General features: G+C 33.8%; 1 protein-coding gene across 4 annotated transcripts in view; it reads left to right on the plus strand.

Moving 5' to 3' along the window:
* Positions 1-24,578, plus strand: part of FIP1L1 (factor interacting with PAPOLA and CPSF1) — a 75,284-nt gene that overhangs the window by 42,431 nt on the left and 8,275 nt on the right. For 2 of the 4 annotated variants that reach the window (XM_031942612.1, XM_031942615.1), the window contains 4 exons: positions 4,259-4,285; positions 6,427-6,481; positions 8,891-8,946; positions 22,957-23,170. In XM_031942612.1, coding sequence (XP_031798472.1) covers positions 4,259-4,285; positions 6,427-6,481; positions 8,891-8,946; positions 22,957-23,170 — 352 coding nt within the window. The remainder of the gene's footprint in view (positions 1-4,258; positions 4,286-6,426; positions 6,482-8,890; positions 8,947-22,956; positions 23,171-24,578) is intronic. The other 2 variants (XM_031942614.1, XM_031942616.1) reach the window with 1 other exon arrangement.

A 24,578-nucleotide genomic window follows, 5' to 3' on the forward strand; every position in this document is an offset into this window, starting at 1 on the left:
GGATAGAAAGCCTAATGTCTTTGTAGCAGGCTTTAAATGCTAAGGTTATGTTTTATCCTTTATCTTTAAAGCTATTGAGCTCTATTGAAGGTTCTTAAGCAGTGAGATAGTGAGATGTGTTTTAGGAATGTTGTATTGCTAAATGTGAAAACAAATTGAAGGGAAGGAAGACTGGAACATGGAGGTCCATATTTTAGAAGTGGATTGGAATAATCCGTACAAGAAGTGATGGCTTGAATTATGTAGTGACTGTGTGAATATAAAAAGGAAACAAATGCAGAATGCATTTTGTAGATAGAATCAACAAATCTTTAAAACTGATTAAAGAAGGGACCACAAGTTTAGGAATCTTTATGACTGGAAAGACTGGTTACCTTAACAGAAAGAGAGAAATTTGGAAGAGTGTGATTTAAGGGAGAATTATAAGCCATTCCATTTTGGTTATATTAGATTTGAAGTTTCTGTTCTGTGAACATCATTTGGAAATGCCTATTAAACATATAGTGGAGTAAAACGAGTTTTGAAGGACTAGGGTTGGATCTATGATCTAGAATTTATCTGCAGAATAGGATAATTATATAGATACAATAGGAATCACTGAAACTTCTTAGGAAAGTGATTTACACTGTCTCATCTGTCCTTGTCAACTGGGTAGAATATGAAAAGAGGTGAGACTCTTAAGAGAAATCAGTTTGGAGGTTAGGGTCTAAAAGGTATAAGGTAATGAAGTAAGGTAGGTAGCAACCTTATGAGTAATAGAGAAAAGGGAATAAATTCAAGATGAGAGGCAGATAATTCAAGTTTGAATCTGTATAAACAAAAAGATGTTCATGCTTGACAGAAATTAAAAAAAAATTAGTAAGGGAGATGGTTTGGAGGGAAAGACACTGAATTTGAAATGTCTAAGATTAAATAATAGGTAAGTGGTGATAATTTTAATTGTAAGGACTAGGCTCAAGTCAGAAGTAGTATGGTTATTTAGATTGCAGGAAAATTTTTTTTCTTTTTTTTTTTTTCTTTTTTTTTTTTTTTACTCTGAGGCAATTAGGGTTAAGTGACTTTCCCAGGGTCACACAGCTAGAAAGTGTCAAAGTGTCTGAGATCAATAGGAAAATTTTTTAGAGAGACTTGAACATGTGGGAAATAGTGAGCTCTTTATGAAAGGGTTTACATAGTAGAAGAGGACATGGAAAATTATTCAACAAATGACTGGAGTTTTTCATTTGAGAAAAGTTTAGGGAGGAAAGTATACGGGCATGGGGTATCAAGGTGTACATAGAGTGAAAAAAGATGAGAACTGAAAAGAGACCCTTCAGATTTAGTCATTACCAAAGTTTATTGGTAATCCTGAGAAGAGAGTGGGAGGTTTACAAGAAGTTGAGAAATTGGAGGAGAGGGGGTGTTTGCAGACAGAAAGTAGAGACAAGTACAGATCTGAATTTTGGCTGTGAATGGGAGATGAACTATGGTATAGCCTGAGGGGTGGAGGAGGGGTAATGGTAATTCCAAGTGAAAAGTGTTTTATTTTGGTTTGTTTTTTTTTAAGAGGCTCTGGAACCTGGATATGTTTGTAGAAGGCAGGGAAGGAAGCAGTAGGTAAATAGGGAGACATTGTCTGTTGGAGAGAGATGGAGGTGACTGAAACGACTCTGTGTGGGAATTAAAAAAAACATTGAATAATCAAAGACAAAAATGGAGATTGGGGGTGTCCTTGGCAAGAAATGCCAGCTCTTAACCTAGAGCAAAGATGATTTAGGGAAATGGTGTTGGGAGATTTTGAAGTACCTGATATAAGAGAGGGCTCAGAGGATGGCCTCTCTTCTCAGGTTAGGCTTGTGATGAGACAAGGGTGGGAGTTGTGTTTCTGGAACCTTGAAGAAAGAATGTTTGAAGTAGCCATTGTGGAGAGGACCCTAGAAAACTGATTAGTGAAGGACAGGGCTCAGTTGGGAGGAATATATTTTAGTAGACTCAGTCAACAGGGTTGGATTTCTTGGGTTGTCTTTTAGCATCATGAATAGGAGCAAAGAAGGTTCAGTTGAGATTTGTGTGAGTGAGAGCAGCAGGACACAAAGGTGGAAGCGAGCTCAAGAGTCTAAAAGACTGTATGGTCAAATCAGCCAGTTATAGTCAAAATTGTTTATGGTGGGAAGTAAGGCCAAAAGAAGCTCTGATTAGGAAAGGAGTCCCCTGCACAGAGTAGCATAATTAGGACAGATGGTGAGAACAAATAGATGGTCATCCTTTAGAGTCTTCAAGAACAATTTTAGGACAGGACTAGGTTGGAAAGCTTAAACTTCATGCATTAACTCCTTGGAAAGGGCATTATGACCTTGAGCTGCTAGATAAATGCTATCAGAATCTGGATGGGTTGATGGTTCTCTTTAAATTTAGCTAGTCTACTCCTTGTTCTATAGACATGCAATAAATTTATCACTAGGCCTTTATTGGAAAACCTGTTCAATTGATGACTTGCCAGAACCTTCTGTTCTGTCTGTATAATTTTCAAAAAACAACAGTCAGTTACATGCCATGATGAGACAGTTAAGCAGGATCGTAGAACTTAGAGATAGAAGGGAATTTATAGATCATTCCAATGGATCTTTTTCAAAGATGAGGAAATCCAAGTCCAGATGGAGTAACTTCCCCAAAGTTACAAAGGATGTATAATGCAGAGTCAGAACTCATCTCGAGAGCTTCTCAATTTAAAGATAGCCTGCTTTCCATAATATCCCACAGAATTGTAGTGGTAGAAAATTAGGTGACAATGATTAGCAAAATAACACATGGCCTTTCTTCACTTTTTTTTTTTTTTTGTCTCCATGGAAGTCTATTTGTGGTGTACTTGGTGTTTTTGCTGTATTTAGCAATGTGGAAAACAGCAAAAGAAATCATAAATGGATGGGAATTAACATTAACGAATGTGATTATGTCCAACAGAATTTATTTAGGACTAATATTTTCAAAGCTGTATCTTAGAACTTTTAGAATTTCTCTTTGTGTTTGCATTTTTAAGATCTTCTAAATGCATAGGTGGAGTAGATATCTATCTAGATATCTAGATCACTATTTTAAAATCAATTTTTGATTTAAAATTTTTTATAAACATGTTTCTAACTGAAACAGTATAGAATGTGCTCATACTGCATATATTAAGCAACTTTTTGGATTTTTTTTTATTAATTAGACAAAATTGGATCATTCAGTTAGGATTTAGGAAATGTTAACATTTTGGTCAAATAGCCTTTTTAAATACAAATTTTTAATGATTCAAAAATTGTTTTCATTTTCTTTTTTCTCTTATTAGCATCTTTTTCTCTAAGGTAAAACAGTTGTTTATGGAACACAGTTAACTTTTTTATACCATTGTCTTGAATATTTAGTTTATTTTGAATGCATAGTAAATGTAAATAAGTAAATTTCATCATTAGTGTTTTGGCAGCACTTAGCTGGCATAAATTGATAATATTTTCTTTGTCCTAAAATCAGAGCATCTTAGGCTGAAAGTGTTGTTATTGAAACACTGCAACTCTTCAGAGTTTACCAACAAATTCTATACAATTTTGAGGAATGTACCAGGATATTATTCACTGAAATTTATGGCAATAAATTGAGCATCTTTTTCTTCAGGTGCTCTTCATTGTTTATATTTATAGAATCTTCCCTTCCTTCCATCAGCAAAATGTTGTATTTTCATTCATTTTTCCATTAACTATAATAAAATGTTGTATTGAATGCTTGTTTAGTATCCCAAACTATATTGAAGTTTGTGAAAGAGTGCTAGATCTCATCTTCAAAGTTGTGTTTTGTAATTCGTTAAGGCTACAAAAAGAGCCAATTATCTTATCATCCAAGTGTCAAAATGTATTCATGGAGCTTTTGTGGAAATGTGTGAAGGGTCCACTTGGGACCTATATTTTAGTCGGGCTATATCATGGGGTTTGATATGTGTGCACGAGTGTGCTTTTTAAATGATTGCTAAATCTTCATTTGCTGTTTTAACAAATGGGAAAACTAATATCAAGTTGTTAGATTGGGTTTCATGAGGAAAGTTGGATGTTATTCTCTTGTACTGTTACTTTTACACAAGATGGAGAATGATCAAAAAGCATGGCTCATGATTCTTTTGAGTGAATGAAGCCAGGAAAATGAGAGGCCAAGGGTTTTTATTTCAAAGTTTGTTTTGGTGATGGCATTAAATTACGTACCAGGTAATGAAATCCAATTACTATATTAAATTTCATCACTTGTTTTTTAGGTATTCCAATAACTGTACCACCTCCAGGTAAAACCTTTTTTCATGTTTTCTACATCGTTGTTAATAAACATGAAATTTCACGCATGTAGTTACAGGAGGGACAGTGGTGATGTGGTTAGCATATGGAATAGGCTATTGAGATTTCAGGTCCTATTTTCAGCTCTGCCTTTGCTTCATTCCAGTCCTGATTCAGAAAACTACTTTTAGTTTTCTCTTACCATTTGTTTTACCCATTGATATAGCAACAACTATTCTGTAGGTGAAAGGAATCTGTTAAAATCATCACCAAACTAATTCATAAAAACCTCGAAGAAACAGATTACAAGGAAATAAAGACTATGATTCTCTTAAGAACAAGTCTTCTCAAACTGACAGTTTTCTTCTGTAACAAAGTGACTGGCTTGGTAAATCTAAAGAAACAGATGTAATCTTATCTTGACCTGAGTATAGATTCTTATTTTTATCCCACTGGTGTATTCATCTGTATACTGGGATAATATGGTCTCAACCACACAACTATTAGATGAGTACTCAACTGGTTGGATAGTTGTATTCACAGTGACTATCAGTTGATCAGTGTCGGAAGAGTATGATCTACAGGGTTTGGTCCTTGACCCAGAGTTGTTGGTGGTTTTTTCTTTAAAAAAAACAAATTTCGTCAGTGGCCTTGATAATGGGAGCAGTGAGCATGTTTGTTAAGTTTATTTAAAACTCAAGAGGAGTGGAACATGTGGGAGGATAACTAGTACTTTGAAGGATGGAACTAAATTTCAAATTGACCTTGCTAAATGGGAGAATCAATAATAGGCTGAGAATGAAGTTTAGTAAGAGTAAGTGCCAAATATTACACCGGCTTATGGATAGAGAATGACTTGCTATGTACGAGTATGGTAAAATTTATCATAGTGGATGACAAGGAATACATAAATCATTGGTGTGTCATGGTAGTTTTTAAATGTATCAAAGTATCAAAGCATATAGAAATAAAAATAATGAAGTAATTTCATTATATTCAGCATTTTGCAGACTCTTGATACATAAATAATGGATCCTCAAACTTATAAGCTAGAGCAAAAAATGGCATGGTGACTTGAGGAAAATTGGAGAGCCACAAAAATGTTTAGATTAGTCCTTCAAAGAAAGGGTAAAAGAAGTGAGATCTCTTAACCTGTAACAGAAGGGTAAGGAGAGCTTAATAATAATCTTCACATATATGAAGGGTAATTAGAGTGAAAATAACTACCTATACCCTGACTCCATTAAGAATAACCTAAGAGGAAGTGGTCTAAAACTAATATAAGGAATTTAATTAATATATAACATTTCTTAACTGGGTTTGGTAAAATTGGGGTGGGTTGCCACAGAAGATTAAAGAACCTCTTTTTTTTTTTTTTTTTTTTTTACTAAGTCTTTAAAAAGTTTTCTTTTTTTGGAATGGGAATACAGCTCTGTCAGAAACTGGAAATTTAAACTAGTTAGTTGAACACTCAAGGCCCTTTTAGTCCTGTGATTTTTTTTTTTTTAAAGTATATCATTTAGGTATTGTAAATAACTAAGAATAAAGCTATTCTATGAGGGAGTACATAATGGTGCAAATTTCTTTCTAAACTAAATTAAAAGCTACACTAAGTGCTTTGCTTTTTTCTTTTTAAAATAAATTAGTTTCTTCGGATTATGCTGTCAGCCTTAAGTGCTTTAGATCTTTCCTGTAATATATTTATAAACTAAGACTTACAAAGTAAATTCTGACATATCTCAGATTATTTTTTAAAGTGGTAAATATATCTTTTCATATATGTTTCATCTAAACTATCAGAACAATAATAGATGTCTGGTGTAATATAGGTTATTTTATGTTTTATATATGGAAAAGGTAAGGCATTGAAATTGACTTTGTCAGACTTAATAAAATGGGCTATGTGTGGTGCTGAAAATAAGACCGGGTCTCCTGAGTCCCAATTAGCAGACAAGACTACTTTATAAAATGTTAGAGGTACCTTTTTTTTTTTTTTTTTTTAATTTAGGGATTCTTTTGCTGTCCAGTACAGACAATAGAAGAATATTTGTTTCCAGAAAAATGGAATAATATTCAATAACTTGATTTTAACTCCTTACACACTATGTTGACACCCTATTAATTAATTCTTTTATTTTATGATTGAATACAGGTTTTCCTCCTCCCCCAGGAGCTCCTCCTCCATCTCTCATACCAACAATAGAAAGGTAAAGTAGAATGGATTTTATAAACTACTGATTGATGATTGGTGACAGTTGGCAGATTGGAATTTTTAAGAAAGCCTTTTTATAGCTTAGAAATTGGTTTTTAAAGATTTTATCTTACGTAAAATATTAATTTGCTAATATATTTAGTAATATTTAATAAGTTTTATACATTTACTTGAAGAGCTAGACTTAGTCACACACCAAAATTACTGAAAAGGAAAAAAACCCACAAGAGATATTATTAAAACATAATGTGTGATGATTGCTTGTTGAATTTGATGAATATATCATTATGGTTTTCCCAATTCCTGATTTAACAGTATTATTATTATTATCTATGCCTCATGGAAATATAGAAGATGCATTAGCAGGGAGTAAACCAAGAAAATGGCACTTGACATAGTTTGTAACTAAAATCCTTTACTTTATAAAAAGAGAGACTTACCACGGAAAAACAAGCATAAATAGAGATGTTGCTATTTCTATCCTTACCTGTCCATTGATTCTTTTAAGAAGCAATGAGCCTCCAAACTATTCCCTGAAGCAGGAACTACATAATGAGAAATTCTCTTGGAAGGAATTAAGTAGTTTCAGTTTGGAAAGGTTCTAAAAATAAAGCATCATAGTATATAACTGGGTTGAGTGGGTCCTGGTTATTATAGTTTTCTACAACAATATGGTAGTTGTATGCCAAGGAATCCAAAAATAAGAAACAGATCTATATTCTGTGGTAAAATTGTATCAGTCAACCAACTTGTTTAGCTCTTGTTAAACAAAATTTTATCTCTGGATTGTAGTGAATTGGATATATTTCCATACTTTACCTATTACCAATTAAGAACCTTTTAGTTGACTTCGCTTAAAAAAAAAAGAAAAAGAAAGGTTTTGCTTTAATGTCTATTGGATAAATAAAATTTCCAGGGCACAATTTTCATTAATCTGTTCCTCAGCTGCCAATTTTCAAATCAGTGTAAAATCTTGTTTATTATTCTATATATATATATATATATACACACACACACAACACACACATACACATACATTATTATCACTTGTAGGTTAGGAACAGTAGGGGGAGAGAGAGAAGAGGTTAGTGCTAGCTTTTAATTATTAGACCCTTATTTTCAAGTACTCAGCATTTAATTCTGAATACTTAACTCCTTTCATGCTTGTGCTGATAGATATACTAGTGTGCTGTGATATGCTAAAGGATTTTTTTGCCCTTAAATGGCAACTTCTCTGTAAAAAAATACATATCTAAGAAAAGAATGTGGCATGTGGAAAATGTAAAGTAAAATATGAAGCCTGGGAGAAATCATTATAGAAATTTCAATCATAAATGTGTAAGTAAGCATTTTTTAAATTTGTTGAAAGAGATATTTTCCTACTTATGATATATATCCCTTCTTAGTAGGCATCTTAAGTGTGTATTGGAGGTATAGATAGTATGATGGATTTGGAATATGGAAAGTCCCGGGTTCAAATCCAGCCATAACACTTAGAAAGTGTATGATCTTGGATAAATCACTTGCCCTCTGTTTCCATTTTCTTATCTGGAAAATAAGGTGGTTGGGCTAAAGGATTGACTTTTAACATCCCATTCAGTTCTAAATCTTCTCATTTAAAAAGTCAGTTAAGCTGTTCTTTGATCCAGTGGAGCCAGCTGTATTCTTAAAAATGGTATATTGTGTATACTATATGATAACCTGTTCTGATGGACCTGGCCATCCTCAGCAAGGAGATCAACCAAATCATTTCCAATGGAGCAGTAATGAACTGAACCAGCTACGCCCAGAGAAAGAACTCTGGGAGATGACTAAAAAACCATTACATTGAATTCCCAATCCCTATATTTATGCCCACCTGCATTTTTGATTTCCTTCACAAGCTAATTGTACAATATTTCAGAGTCTGATTCTTTTTGTACAGCAAAATAACGGTTTGGTCATGTATACTTACTGTGTATCTAATTTATATTTTAATATATTTAACATCTACTGGACATCCTGCCATCTGGGGGAGGGGGTGGGGGGTAAGAGGTGAAAAATTGGAACAAGAGGTTTGGCAATTGTTAATGCTGTAAAGTTACTCATACATATAACCTGTAAATAAAAGGCTATTAAGTTAAAAAAAAAAAAAAAAAAAGAAAAAAATGGTATTGTGTGTTTGTATATTTTAATATTGATCTTTCTGTGTGTTTTTAGTAAGATTAACTAGTATTTGAAGATTTAAAAAATTAATTTGTAGCAGTTAATTATTCGTTATATAGTTCCAGTAACTATTTGATATTTAAATTCTATTGTCTCTTTCAAGTTTTCCTTAAATCTTTAAACCTTTAAATCTAAGCTAGTGAAATTAAAAATTCAATATGATTGTCTTGGAATTAATAAAATATTTTCCTTCCCATAGTGGACATTCTTCTGGATATGATAGTCGTTCTGCTCGGGCATTTCCATACGGCAATGGTAAGTTTGTTAATTTCCTAAGATTTAAGTTGAATGTACTTAAAAATATACTTAAAGGTATATAAATTAAAACTAAAAAAAACTTCCATTACTTAAGGCCATATTATACAAAGCAGTGAAAAGATCATTGCACTGTAAGGAAAATTTATTTATGTTGTTGTGTAATATATCACTTAATAGTGGTTCCTGTCAATGATAAATGGTATTTGGAATACAATCATCAACACACTTGTATAAATAAGGCAAAATATCGCTATTTATTTAGTTTTGGTAAAAAGTTGACTAAAACATGTATTTTTGGGAAGGCTAGTATAGTATATACAGTAAAATATGGCAGGAAAAGGGAATGACGCAACAAGATTATAAAGGGCTTTAACTGCCATTCTAAGTTTATGTTTTAGTCAATCAGCATTTATTAAATGCCTATTATCTCCCAGGAACTTTAATAAACTGTTTAACAAAAAACAACAACAAAACAGGGATGGATTAGATAACCCTTTTTTCCTTACCAAGAAAATGGTGATGATTACATGTTCTAAATGTGTTATAGTATGGGTAAGGAAAAAAACTTTTGTAAACCTTAAAGTACTACAAAAGTACTATTATTTGTAAACCTTAAAGTACTACAAACGTGAATTGGCATTCCCAGTGTAGAATTATTATTCTCTTATAGTCAGTTTTTCATTTGGCTCAGTACTCCTTTTTGTTTGTTTGTTTGTTTTTTACATCTTATTATTTTACAGATATATCCTTCCTCTCTCAGTGAACCTTTCTTTGAAACAAAAAAAAATTGAAGAAATAACGTTAGCAAAGTCAGCTGACAACTCAATCCTTATGATTTCTAACAGTAAATCCTAAGTAGTTTTAACTTCTTAATGAATTTCCCCTTTCTTGAACTTAACTATTTTTTACAAGGACTTCATCCAAGGATTTAACCTAGAGGTTCTCTCCCTAGACTTTCCTACTCTAATCTTACCTTAATTTATTTTGTTTGCATTTTTATATATCTCTGAGTGGTTTGTGATTGTTATTCCATGGGGCCTCAGCCTTTTTTATATGTAAAATGAGAGTGTTGAGCAAGGTAATCTTTAAAATCCTTTCTATCCTGAATCTTATCCTGTATTTAATCAGTTTTTTTTTTTAAGTACCTACCACTATGCTAGACTGAAACTACAGAGGGAAAAAATAGAAATGGCTTTGTCCCAGGTACACAGATAGAAATGCAAATACAAGTTTCCTGACTTCAGCTTCAGAACTTTTCCCCATGGACTTTGATGCCTTAATTTTAACTATGTTATGGATTAAGATAAAATAATGATCAAATTAAGACTAGAATTATTTTATTTTTGTTTAGCAGTAGAGATATATGGGGTATGTAGGGAAAGGGAATGATTTGGAATTAGGAGGACCTACATTTAACTTCCAATTTCATATACACAGTAGATGTGTGACTCCTGGCAAGAGTACCATTTTCCTTATCTAAAGTCATGGGAAATAAGGTTGAATTAGATAGGCATTTATTATGGGCAATGTTCTCCCCTCCCCCCCAGAATCATTGTTGACATGTTTATTCTTTTCTCTGAGGATTAGAATCATCATGTCTGAGTTGGCAGGATTGTTAGAATAATTATTCCCAATCTCCTCATATTATGAATAAAATTGAGGGATGGAGAATTTTATCTTGTTGTGATAAACTAGGGCCTGAATTTAGAGGTTCGCCTGTATTGTATATGGCCCTAACTCTCAGATGTTAAATGAGGGCTTCTTTTAAAGAATCCAAGGGTTTTAAAGAATTTTTGTTTTTGTTTGTGTGTTTATTAATCTCTTTCCATCAGCTTTAAAAACAATTTCTTTTATGGTTGTCCATTGCAGTGAAATGAGTCCAGTTAGAGGTTTTAAGTTCTGTGTCCAAAAGAAGGTCATGCAGATTTCTTCCATTGTTTCATCTCTCCCTGTGCCTTAACTATTTTTGCTCTCATCATCACAAGAATTTATGATGATGCCCTCCAAGTTTAGAATTGTAGATGTAGATATGGAAGGAACTCTGGAGACTTTATCTCATGACAGATGAGGAAACAGACTCTGGCAGAGGAAGAGTGACTAGCCAAGTTTCCACGGAGGTAGTATCTTAGCATTTGAACTCAGGTCTCTGACTTGAGGGCCAGTGCTCTTTCTACCATATTATGCTGCTTGCCTGCATGAGTCCACAGAACTTTCTCAATCCTTTACTTCTATTTTACTCCCTTTTATACCATCAAATCTCATCGTTGCTTATTCTTTGCCAAACCTCACCCCTGGATTATTTCTACCATCTGCCTCTGTTCCTCACTTGTGCTAAAGATTGATAGAAATTGCCATCTACCTCCTCTGCTCCCACTCATGTGCTTGAGCAGAATTAGAAGTCAAACAACTGAGTTGACTGATTCCAACTAGAAGTTGGTTGACTAACTTTGCTGGCCCTCACTTCAGCAAGAAAATCCTTTTACCTGTCACCAATTGGTCTCTTGGTCACCCAGCTCCTCCTCCTCCCCCCATTTTGCAAAGCTTCTCTGAGCCTTTGTTTCTCACCCCTTCACATCAACTGGAAATTTTTTGCTTAAATTTTTTTGTTTGTTTTTTTTTTTCCATGAAGTTTAAGTAAAAGTAAAAAATAGCCTAAACCTGGGTTTGAGAGTAAAAACTATTTTGAATTGATATTTTGTTTTAATATCTCATTCATTTTCATGTCTGACCCTCACCAAAATCCATTACCCCAGAGTGCACTTTGAAAAAGAATAAAAAAGAAAAAATTTTAAGAAGTTTAAAACCACCTGAAACATTACATTTGACAATATGTGTATATATGTAATTCATACTTGTAGTTTCTTCCCTCCATTCTTCCTTCAACAAAGAGAGCCCAGACTTGGTTGTTATCATTTGCTTGAATTCTAAAAAGTGATTTTTACATAAATGTCTATGACTTCTCAAGGATCCTGTTGCTAAATGAATCAGTTCACTATTGGATGAAAGTGGTTTAAATTGTTATTAACACTTTTTGAGAATTTAACCAAAAAAGTCTAACTTATCTTAAAAAAAAAAAAAAAAACACTCTTCTTAGTTATTCTTGCTGTAAATTATTACTAGATATAGTACAGATTTATTTCTGTAACAGTACATACAAGTTGTCTGTTATATAATGGTGGTCAGTAAATTTGTTGGCAAACATCTGTAACCATCTGCTTCAGAGTTTAGAATTAGGTTTTAATCTTCCATGGTCCTATTCTATAAATATTTGTAATTATTTCTGTGAAAATGTAGGTAACTTATAATACTGTATGTATATAATATAATGATGTCTGGTACCACTAGTTGTTATAAATGAAATTAGTTATTTACAGCTGAAAGATTCATTATTAAAAGTACTTGTGGCTAGATCTACATTGGGCTAAACTATTTGAATTAAAAGCAATTTCCTTTTAGGAAAGGGAAACTAAAGATTTGGGCTGCTTGAAAAAATTAATACTTGAAAAAGTTGTTTTGGTGACTTAATGGTGAATCCCAAGAGCAGTGATGTGACAAAATTTCAAATGGAGATAAGGAAGTGAGAGCGAGTCACAGAAGAATTTCTTAAAGTAAAAATACCATCTGTGTAGAAAAGTAAAAATAAAACCAAAATGCATTTAGAAGTCAGAAGATCAGATTCTTAGCAAATAGAATAATCAAGTTAATTGCATGTTATCACTTGTTTACAATATAATACATTCATTCTTCTAATGTATTTAGGTACATTCAACATTATGTACAGTTTTATTTCAGAATACATTTTTCCATTTGTTTTTGATTTTGTTATGGATATGTTTTTGCTAATATTTAACTATGAAAAGATTAATACTCTTTTTCTAAATACTTTAAATTCTATGATTGTGAATTTTAAATTATTAAACATTCTCATCTTTTAGAAGGGAGATGTGAATAGTCTGAGAGACATTTCTTTGGTTTTGATTCACATCAAATTTTTAGACTTCGATAATAATAACAAAGCCTGTTATATAAAGGCAACAGGCAGAGTGATAGTTTATATATGTTATATAAAGGCAAGTTAGAGTGATAATTTAGGTGTTTTATTATACTTCTAATAAAGATTCCCATATGAGTCCTAGAAAACACACTTTTTTCTCCTCCGCAAATGGTGTCATGCTGTCAGATTGTGTCTTGCTTCAATATTTAAAAGATCCATGATTTCTTCAATTCTCCCACTCTCTACCACATCATGGAACACTAATCTAGTGTAGAAGTTAGTAGGTGGTTTGAGGAGTTTCTATGTCTGAAAAATCAATCATATTACAGCCAATCTAGTGGTATGTCTCTTATGCCTAAAAAGGCTGAGTCTTATATTGCACATTACAGTCCATGTTCCTTTGAAATTTGAATCCAAGTCTTCCAATGATAAATCTATTCTTTTTTCCATCAAGATATTCCCCTGCTTTGAGGATTCTCGTAGATGTTATTAGTCTATAGAACCTTCTTCATTTAATCTCAGCACAGCTTCTGTTTTCTCTGAAGAATGAGAGGTAGAAGTATATTCAATTTATTGGGAGTGAAAAAAGAGGAATGTATAAGTTTTCTTCAAAGATAGCATCTTAATTCAGCTGTTTAGTGTTATCATGGACTTCTCAAAACCACAGGGTGTTAAAAAAAATTCATTAATAAGGATTTTGAGTAGGGGAGAAGAGAGGAGGCTCATGGTAAATGTCTGCTTTTCTCAATCAGTTATTAGGGGAAGTCTTCAGTTGAGAGGGTAGAGGGAGAAGGCCATGTGAGAGGCTTGAAAAAGAAAACAAAGGTACGTAATAGATGGGGTGGGGGTGGGAGGGGTGTAGAGTGCAGCGCTTGGCTTGCTTCAGGAAGGGTCTTATTGAAATCAGATAATTTATAATGGACCTGTCAGCACAATTTCCTTTCATTCTCAACTTTAACAGCACATAATAGGAGCAGAGGTAGCAGATGATTGAAGTAATCCAGGGTTGAAATTTGGCAGGTCATGAACAAGGGGACAAGGGAGATGAGAACCCAGGTAATGTAAATTTTGAGTAGATGAGTAATGTCGTTTGGGAGAAAGGCAAGAAAGCAAAGCAAAGAAGGAGGGAGAAATTGGGAGAAGTGAAGCATGGATAAAATTGTTAGGAAGATGTGATTAAATAGTTCAGAAAGTTTCATCATGAAAATGAAACACTTGTTGAATGATGGAGAGTTCAAGTGTGATTATCCTCATGTGTGGCTAAGGTGGAAGGGAGGAAAGAAAATGTGAGAATTGAGAGAAAGTCAACAAAAACGTGTATGAAGTCCCCTAGTATGATAGGCAGGTATCAAGAAAATGGAGCAGATACTGAACAACTTAAGAAAGGAACGAGTGTGATCTGGGGACTGGTAGAGGCAACCTTAAAAGGAGCAAAGGGTTTGCCAAATAAACGATGGCAGAAGATAGAATAGAAATAGCAAAGGTGATACAAATAGCAAAAGGGGGTGGGGGTGGGGTTAAGAAAAGTGTACCAACTTCCTCTCTTGGAAAGACACAACACGGTATCACAGATTAGTTTTTGAAAACTAAACTCAACACTCAAAATTCTGACAACTGAAAGAGTTTGTATTTGTGTTTTCACTGTATTGGAGAGAGAAAGGAGAAGCAAAAAAATTGGGTTTGCTGGTTGAGATTGATGATATCAATGATAATAGGTTATGGAGTCAGGTGTAGAGCTAAAATAAACCATAAAAGTTACAACCCTGCACTCCATGTGATAGATGAAGAGCCTGAAAGCTTAAGTGTCTCTCCCTGTGCCACACAGCTAGTGAGCACTTGAGAAAGGGGTCAAATTTGCCTTCCTGATTGCCAAGGCCAGTGCTGTGACTGGATATATATATATATATATATATATATATTCCAAAATTCAGTCTTTTATCTTCTTGTCTTTCTCTCCATTTCTCTACCTCTCAGCTATCTCATCAGCTTCATTATCTTCTCTAATCAGATAACTCTCAGATCTGTACAGCTAGCCTAAAGGCATTTCCCCTAAAGGCATGAGCTACTTAAGAGTAGTAGTTCTTTATTTTTATATCTTTTGGTTTTTCAATATCTGAAACATAGGAACACTGGACCAGTGACTTCATTGATTTAGAGAATCGCTGGTAAAGAACTTCCTTTACCAGTGAAAGTGGGAATCTACAACAGACTATCGTAGAAAGCTGGATAGTTACGTATCTTGCTTGGGTTCACCCAGTCAATCTGTGTTAGGGACATGGCACATAGCAAATAAACATTGAGTAAATTGCTTGTTTGATTGACTGATAGATAATAAGACATTGTCATTCAGAAGGTTTTGATGAACTCAATACTAGTCCTATTTGAATTCTATCCCAGGGTGCTGAAATACTGGTAATTGTGATTACTGTGTCTTTGCCAATCCATGAAAGAATATGAAAAAGTACAACATAACTAGGAAAGGACAATTCTGGAAAAATAGTAGAGTACAAATTAGTGTTTAGTGACCTTGACTTGAAATAATGGCAAAATTATAGTTTATATTAGTAAAGGTGTGACTTTTATCAAGAGCAAATGATGCCAAACTAACTTCATTTTCATTTTGAAAGAATTGTAGTTTGAATCAGGAAAATGCTATAAATATTTCATTTACCAAGTTTTTAGTGAAATAGTTCATAAAATTTTTCATGTTGTCCATGAAGATAAAAGGAGAGATTAGATTAAAGGATCACATAGGTGTATTCAGATTGATTGAATAATCAGCATAGTCATTAGTGATTGAATTGTCACTTTGAAAGAGGCACCTGTTCTTTTCTCTCTTTCTCTTTTTTTTTTTTTTTTTTGATAATATTTTTTTTATTTTCAAAATACATAAAAAGATTGTCTTCAACATTCACCCTTGAAAAAAACCTTGTGTTTCAAGTTTTTTTCTCCTGTTTCCCCCATCCCCTTTCCCTAGATAACAAATAATCCAGTATGGGTTAAATATGTACAATTCTTTTACACATGTTTCCACATTAATCATGCTACACAAGAAAAATCAAAGAGAAAAAAATGAGAAAGAAAACAAAAAGCAAGCAAACAACAAAAAAGGTGAATGTGATGTGATCCACACTCAGTTCCCATAGTCCTTTTTCTGGATACGAATGGTCTCTCCATCACAAGACCATTGGACCTGGCCTGAATCACCTCATTGTTGAAAAGAGCCACGTCCATCAGAATTGATCATCATATAATCTTTGTTGCCGTGTACAACGATGTCCCAGTTCTATTCACTTCACTCAGTATCAGTTCATGTAAGTCTTTCCAGGCCTTACTGAAATTGGCCTGCTGATTGTTTCTTATAGAACAATAACATTTCATTATATTCATGTGCCATAAGAAAGAGATACTCTTTGAATGGCTAGGGATCTAAGGTGCTTGTTTAACCTTTCTTAATAAGAGGGAGGTTGGCATGGATATGTCATTTGTAGATTTGGGGAGTGTGCTAAGAGAGCTAGCTAACACTTTGATAAGGGATCCAAAAAAGATCTTGAAAAATCTAGAGAGAGGCTTATCTAAAGTAATATCCCTGAAAAATATTCACAACTTTTAGTGGACTGAGAACTCAGCAGAATGATATGGCAGTGCAAAAAAGAACAAAGAAGATCTTAGGTTGTATTTAAAGAAGCCATTATATTTTCCTCCTGATCAGACTACATCTAGAACTTCATGTTGAATTCTGAGTTCCATATTTTAGGAAAGGACATTAATAAAAGCAATCGAAATAGTGAAGACTGCCTTCAAAGTTATTCTATACATTAGAAGGATTAGTTGAAGAAGCTATACATTTGGGGCAATGAGGAAAAATTTACTGGCAATTAAAGAAGTGATCATTAGAGCTATCTAAAAGTGGAACAGATTGCATTGGAAGTTTTCAAACGGAAGTTTAGTGATTGCTCTGAGTTTCTGTAGTAGCAGAGATTTGTATGCAAGTATAGTTTGGACTAAAAGGCCATTATGATCTCTTTTCAATTTTAAATTCAATTTGGTTGCTTTCTGTTCTTTCTCATTTTTTTCTCTTTGATTTTTCTTGTGTGAGTCTGTGAATAAAGACTATCAAACATAATCAGCCAGCAACCAAAATTAGCACAAAACTGCAGAAAGATTTTTTTCTTTGCTGTTCTTACTATTTTTGAAAGGGACAAAGAAAGATAACAAGAACTTTTAACCTGCCTTGATACTTGATAGGTCTTTTGAACCATGTACTTTCTTTCTCTTCCTTTCCTAGGTAGATCTTGGACAGAACAAATGAATAATAGTAAAGAAAGATGGGAATGACTATTGGGAGTAGGGAAGGGAAATTTACCTGCCATTTCATTGGTATAGGAAATTCCTAGTGAGGAAGCTTCCTTTACCAATTAACATCTTTGCAACTAAAAATGTTATAGAAATGTTTTGAGCACTGAAAAATATCAAAGTACTTAAACCCAGAATTTTCTGATTTTTGAAGTCAGCTCTATCTACTATGAAACTTACTTCTCTAAAAGGAATATTGGATTAACTGGAATTTTATGTATGTTAACAATCCCATTTTCTCAACTTTGCCAGATAGCAGAACTTTTGATGATGATCCTTAGGTCTTACTAGAAACTTGCAATGCGCTGTCCTTCCATTTCCCCCTCAATGTATATTCCGTAGTTGCACACACTTAAACAGAACTTATTTTCCCTTAATTCTCTGTATGTTTGTCAGTAATCGTCTCTTGATTTTTATTGTGCTGGGGAAAAAATAGTCTTGAGATATTCTTCAGAACCTTCTCTATCCTAAAGCACCAATATTTTCGATTACTATCCTTTCAACCCTAGACTGTCACTCCAACTGATTACAACATTGTTTTCGAGTCTCCTGTCTAAAAATTTCTCTTGGTATAGTTCCTTGGTTCTTGTTGAAAACAAATGTAATTTTAAATTACAGTTAAATAATAAGCTCTATACATTAATTATATTTCTTAGTGCTGAAGTGCCTTTTCTTGATGCTTTAAGCATATTACTTGAATAAGTAATTTTTCTCTCTCATTCTTGGTACTTGGAACTTGGTACTTGGAAAGTTCTTTATAAACCTTAAAACACTATTTATTTTAATGTTCTTCTTGTGATTATTACACAATAAGCCAAAACATTTATTAATGGATCACCATTGAACTTTCTTGGAGGACTCATGAAGTGTAAGAAAAACAGTTCTGTTTGGGCAAGTCACTTTATCTGTATAGACTTCTACTTTTTTTTTTCCTTCCCTATACAATGTAAGGATTTAACTGTGTGACTTCTAAGGTGAAGCTATGTATGATCTGAAATCTCATTATTTGAAAACCACTTAAGTAAAGATTTATTTAAATTCTTCCACATTAACATAAGAGTACTGTCCTACTTGCTTTGTGCATACTGGGCAGTAAACTAAAAGGAAGTTAATATTGTCTCTTTAGATTTATGTTTTTAACCTCATTTGAACCTTATAGCGAGGGGAAAAAATCTTGAGTAATCACCTGGTATTAATCACTTGTATGTCACTCTCTGCTAAGCACTAACAATTTAAAGAACAAAAAAAAGTTACCACTCTCAGGGAGCTCACAGAATGTTGACAACATTCAAATAATAATGTATTTTTAAAAACTGCGAATTCAATCTACATTGGAGATAATCCATAGAGGAAAGACACCAGCATTTAGGCAAAGTAGGTGAGGCTTCTTGCTAAAGGTAGAGCTTTAGCTGAGACTTGAAGGAAGTTAGGAGATGGAGATGAGGAAGAAGAAAGTTCCAGTTAATGAAAGACAATAAGCAAAAATGTCCAGAATTGAAAATTAGAGGAGAATCTTGAGCTGGGAATGCCAGTATTACTTTATTGAAGGAGCAGTAGGAAGTGTCTAAGGAGTAAAAAGACAGGAAAGATAAAAAGGTACCAGATTATGGAAGGCTTTCAAAGCCAAATAGAGTGTTTTATATTTTATTTTAGAGGCACTAAAGAACCCCTAGAATTTAATAGAAGAATTTAGGGATTAGAAGGAAGTAGCATAAAGGGAAAAGAAAAGAAGGATGGAACCATGGGATATACCCATAGTTAATTGTGGGTACTGTGTCAGGTACTGTACTAATAAGTACTTTACAAATATTCTCATTTGATCTTCATAATAATTTTATGAGGTGTTAGTATTTTTATTATCCTATTTTTATCATTTCGTTTTATAGTCGTAATTGATGCTAGAATGAAGATCCAGCAAGGAAGACAGAGAATGAAGGGTCAGAAATGTAGGAGAACCAATAGAATATCAAGGTTTTTTAAAAAGGTGGTCAGTAGTGTCATAGATTGTAGACAGTTGAAAAGGATGAGGATTGAGTACAATACTGATTCATGTAACTTCGTGTCTTTAGGCCATTGTGTTCTATGACTTGTGTTTGCAAATTCCAGAGTAAGGAAGTCTAGAGCGTACGGCAGAAATAAAGTTTTTGTCAGCCTAATGAGCTTTTTGTTGATGATGGCAATATATACTCCTGTATCAAGTCCACACTTGACTTCTGTTTATTTATATGCTGTCAAGATAATATTGAGTATATACTTTACAGAACATGTATAAGAATAGAAGGCTCCTAGAAAATCAATTAAAAAATCTTAACAATTCACAGCTTCAGCAGAGTTGCAAGATACAAAATAAATTCACACAAATCATCAGCATTTTTATATATTACCAACAAAGTCCAACAGCAAGAGATAAAAGAGAAATTCCATTTAAAATAACTGTCAATAATATAAAATATTTGGGAGTCTATCTGCTAAGAAAGTCTAGAACCATATGAACACAATTATGTTGCAAAGCTGCGGTTATCAAAACCATTTGGTACTAGCTAAGAAATAGAGTTGTTGATCGGTGGAATAGGTTCATTTTCCACAGATCTAGGCAATAAACTATACTTCGTTCTTCTAATTTGCTAATAATATCACTATGTCTAAATCATGAACTAATTTCAGCCTTATCTTGGTATATGGTGTTAGGTGTAGCTTAATGCTTAGTTTTTGCCATACTAGTTTCCAATTTTTCCAGCAGTTTTTGTCAAATATTGAGTTATCCCAAAAGCTAGCGTCTTGCTATAGTTATTGACTATTTTGTCCTGTGAACCTAACCTATTCCACTGATTGACTACTCTATTTCTTAGCCAGTACCAAATGGGTTTGAAAACTGAGACATTAGTACATTGTTGGTGGATTTGTGAACTGATTCAACCATTCTGGAGAGCAATATAGGACTATGCCCAAAAGGCTATCAAACTGTGCATCTCCTTTGATCAGCAGTGTCCCTATTGAGCCTGTATTCCAAAGAGATCTTAAAGGAGAGAAAAGGACCCACATGTGCAAAAATGTTTGTGGCAGCCCCCTTTGTAATGGCAAGAAACTGGAACCTGAATGGATGCCCATCAGTTAGAGAAGGGCTGAATAAGTTATGGTATATGAATTTAATGGAATATTATTATTCTATAAAAAATGATAAACAGAATTATTTCAGAGAGGTATGGAGAGACTTGCATAAACTAATAAGTGAAATGAGCAGAACCAGGAGATCATCATGCAGAGTGACATCAAGATAATAAAGTGATCAATTCTGATGGACGTGACTCCTTTCAATAATGAGATGATTCAGGCCAGTTCCAATGGATTTGTGATGTAGAGAGCCAGAGAGAGGACCGAGTGTGTGCTTTTTTGTTGTTTGCTTGCTTTTTGTTTTCTTTCATAATGGTGGTATCATTATCTTCCCTGCTGGTTTTATATGTTTGTGCTCAAAGATCTTTTCTCATTTTCTCAGTCTTTTCCTAATATTCCCCTGTTCCTTATTTGCTGGTTCTCCCCTTTATTGGCCATTTCCTTAGGGACCAGACTTCAAATCCATATTAAGCCTCTCATGCATTTCAGGCTTCTCCAACCTCAATCTTTGCCACAATCAGTGCCCAATCCCAATATCCTCTGTTCTTACAACATGATCGGACCACTGCCACACTGTAGTCCTCAGCAGAGAATGTCCACTTGACACTGCAGGAGTAAAGGAAGGGTTGAGTTCTTAAAATAGTTCTTTGATAATTTGTTTGGCATGGAACTGCACAGGTAAATTAATTTGTGTAACACTATCATTGTTATCATAGTGCTTCAGCCAACTAATATTGCTTCAGTTATTTAAATCTGTCTTTGTGTACGGAGGGATTTATAGTTCTATTCATATAGTTCATGTGATTCTTTGTAGGTACACTCCACAGAGTCTTAAACATTCTGCAGTTAATTTTTTTAAAATAAGATCCTTTTATTTTTCAAAATACGTGCAAAGATGGTTTTCAACATTCATCCTTGCAAAACTTGTATTCCAAATTTTTCTCCCCTTCACCTCTCCTCTCCCTTCTCTAGATAGCAAGCAATTCAACATAGATTGAACATGTGTAATTCTTCTAAATGTATTTCCGTATTTATCATGCTGTACGAGAAAAATCAGATCGAGGGGGGGGGGGGGAATGAGAGAGGAAATAAAACCAAGCAAACAACAACAAAAAAGGTGGAAATATTATATTGTGATCCACATTCAGTCCCCACAGTCTCTCTCTGGGTACAGATGGCTCTTTCCATCACAAGACTATTGGAATTGACCTGTATCACCTCATTGTTGAAAAGAGCTAAGTCAGTGATAATTGATCATCACATAATCTTGTTGCTGTGTACAATGTTCTCCTTGCCCTACTTCACTCAGAATCAGCCTATAGTTACTTTAAATGGAATCTCACTGCCTCTTCCTGCTGAGTTTTATTGACATATAGAAATGCTGATGATTTATGTTAGTTTATTTTATATTCTGCAATTTTGCTAAAGTTATTATTTCATTCATTTTTTAGTTGATTCTCCAGGATTTTGAATGTATACCAAACATCATGTCATCTGCAAAAGTTGACTTTTATTTCCTATTTACCTATATTCCCTCAATTTTCCTTTTTGTGTCATACTAGATTATATTAAAAAGTATTTCTAATATGACACACAGGAAATTATTGTATTTTATCCGATGGTTTTCAATTCTGCAACTATTGATAAAATCATTGGGGAGGGGGTGTTTATTAGTATGATAATTCAAGTTTGTAGTTTTCTTAATATTAAACCAAAACTGAATTCTTGTTATATATCCAATATAGTCACAGTGTATGTAATCTTTGTAATGTATCTAGTCTTGTTAAATTTTATTTTAAAATTTTGCATCTATATTCATTGAGATCTTTTTCTAAACTTTTTTTATTCTATTAAGAGAATATTTGTATCATAAAAGAAACTTGGTTAAAATTCCCTTTACTGGTTTTGCAAGCATATTGTTTTCTATTGGAATTAGTTGTTCTTTGAATGTTTATTAGAATTTGCTCATGAATCCATTTGGTCCTGGGGAAGGGAGAGTTCCTGTTTCATAAAACCTTTCCTTTCCCTATTGACCCTCCCACTCCCTAATTCACACTTCATTTTGGGTTCCTTGACACTTAGGAGCTTGTGATCTTTTCTTCTATTAACAAATTAAGAAGTTCTAGTTCATGCATGAGTATGCATGAAAAATTTTTGAAGGTTGAAATGTTTTGTGGTTTGGTGGAATCCCAGTGGTAAATAAGCATTTCTTTTTTTTATCTTTGCAGCAGAATTGGGCTTGACTTGCCCGGGGTCACACAGCTAGTATCAAGTATCTAAGACTAAATTTGAAGTCAGATTCTCCTGACTCCAGAACTAGTTCTCTGTCTACTGTACCACCCATGTGCTCTTAAGCATTTGTAATTTTTCTTTTTCTTCAGGAGCATTATCTTGTTAAATTTGCAACATGCCTCACACTTTAATATAAACAGCATATCTATTTTTTCTTTTCTGTGAAAAAAAAAATTTTATTCCAGTCTCTTTAAGCACCTTCTTTTGTTTTCAGTGTGTTAACTTTTGTTCCTAATTATTTCATTTTCTTTCAGTTGCTTTCCCTCATCTTCCTGGTTCTGCTCCTTCATGGCCTAGTCTTGTTGACACCACCAAACAGTGGGACTACTATGCCAGGAGAGAGAAAGATCGAGAGCGAGAAAGAGAACGAGACCGAGAGAGAGATCGTGATCGTGATAGGGAAAGAGAACGTACCAGAGAGAGAGAGCGAGAACGTGATCACAGCCCAACACCAAGTGTATTCAACAGGTTTGTTAAAACATACCTCAATTTATGCTTAATATTAGATATACATCAGAGTTTTAAATTCAAATAAATGTTTTGGAGGAAGAGTGAAAATTTCCAATGGAAAATTTTTTAAATATGTTAAAAATTACTTGCTAAATGTTTTCAGGACAATTGAACTAATTATAACTTATTATTAAAGAAGTGTGAGAGAGATGCCTCTTTACCCAAGAATAGTATTATCTTTTTTTTTTTTTTTTTTTTTCCCTGAGGCAATTGGAGTAGAGTTGCACAGCTAGGAGGTGTTAAGTGTCTTGAAGCAGATTTTCCCTCAGGTTCTCCTGACTTCATGGCTGGTTCTCTACCCATTGTGCCACCTAGCTGCCCCAATAGTATTATCCTTCAAAGAGGAAAAAAGAATAACAATGGAATTCATAAGTCATGTTTATGTTGCTGCCTAGGAAACTATTGTAACATCAAGTGGCCATCTCCTTTATTCAGTCAAGCATTTATTAAGTACCTACTGTATAATGGGTACCAGTCCACATACTGAGATTACACAGACAAAAAGAAATAATTTGTGTGCAGGTGAATGTCTAGAAATTGTATTTTAAGACCTCAGGAATCAGGTCCTTTCTCCCTATCCCTCCCAGGATGCCACTATCTCCCTCCCACCCTTCCACATCTATCTTCATAGTCTTTCAGTATGTCCTGTCCATTTCTGTTTTCTCCACACATTCTTCTGCTCTAGTTCAGGACTTCATCATCATTAGCAGATCACTATAACAGCCCTCAAATTGTTGCAGTTACTTTGTCTCCTTTTTCCTCTCATTTGCCATCTATATAACTGCCAAAATAATCTTCCAGGGCACAGGTCCACCATATAATTATTCAAAATGCTGAAAACCATGAAGGATTCCTCATGGCCTTTAGGAGAAAATATAATACTTTCCTCACTCATTTAAGGCTCACTGCAGTCAGATTCCCACTTAGTCTTATGCCCTTTTAATACTAATCCCTGATACACACTAGACATTCCACCAAACCACCACTAGCCATTTCCTTTCTGTCCCCTTCCCCAGTCCCTGAGAAGGCAAGGCAATATGATATCAGTTATTCATGTGAAATTAAGTAAAACATTTCTTTTTTGCCAGATTTTTTTAAAGTGAGAAATTATATTTCAGTTTGCACTCTTTCTGGAGGTGGATGGCATTTTTTTCATCATTAGTCTTTTGGAATTGTCTTGAATTATTGTATTGATTAGAATAGCTCAAGTTTTTCACACCATTACATATCATTTCAATTCTCACTTCACTGGGTACCAATCCACATACATTGCATCAGTTCATACAGTCCTAGCCATGTTTTTCTGAAACTATCCTCTTCATTTCTTATAGCACAGTGGTACTACATCACAATCATATACTCCAAC

This window comes from Sarcophilus harrisii, chromosome 6 (genome assembly GCF_902635505.1).
Source record: "Sarcophilus harrisii chromosome 6, mSarHar1.11, whole genome shotgun sequence".
NCBI lineage: Eukaryota > Metazoa > Chordata > Mammalia > Dasyuromorphia > Dasyuridae > Sarcophilus > Sarcophilus harrisii.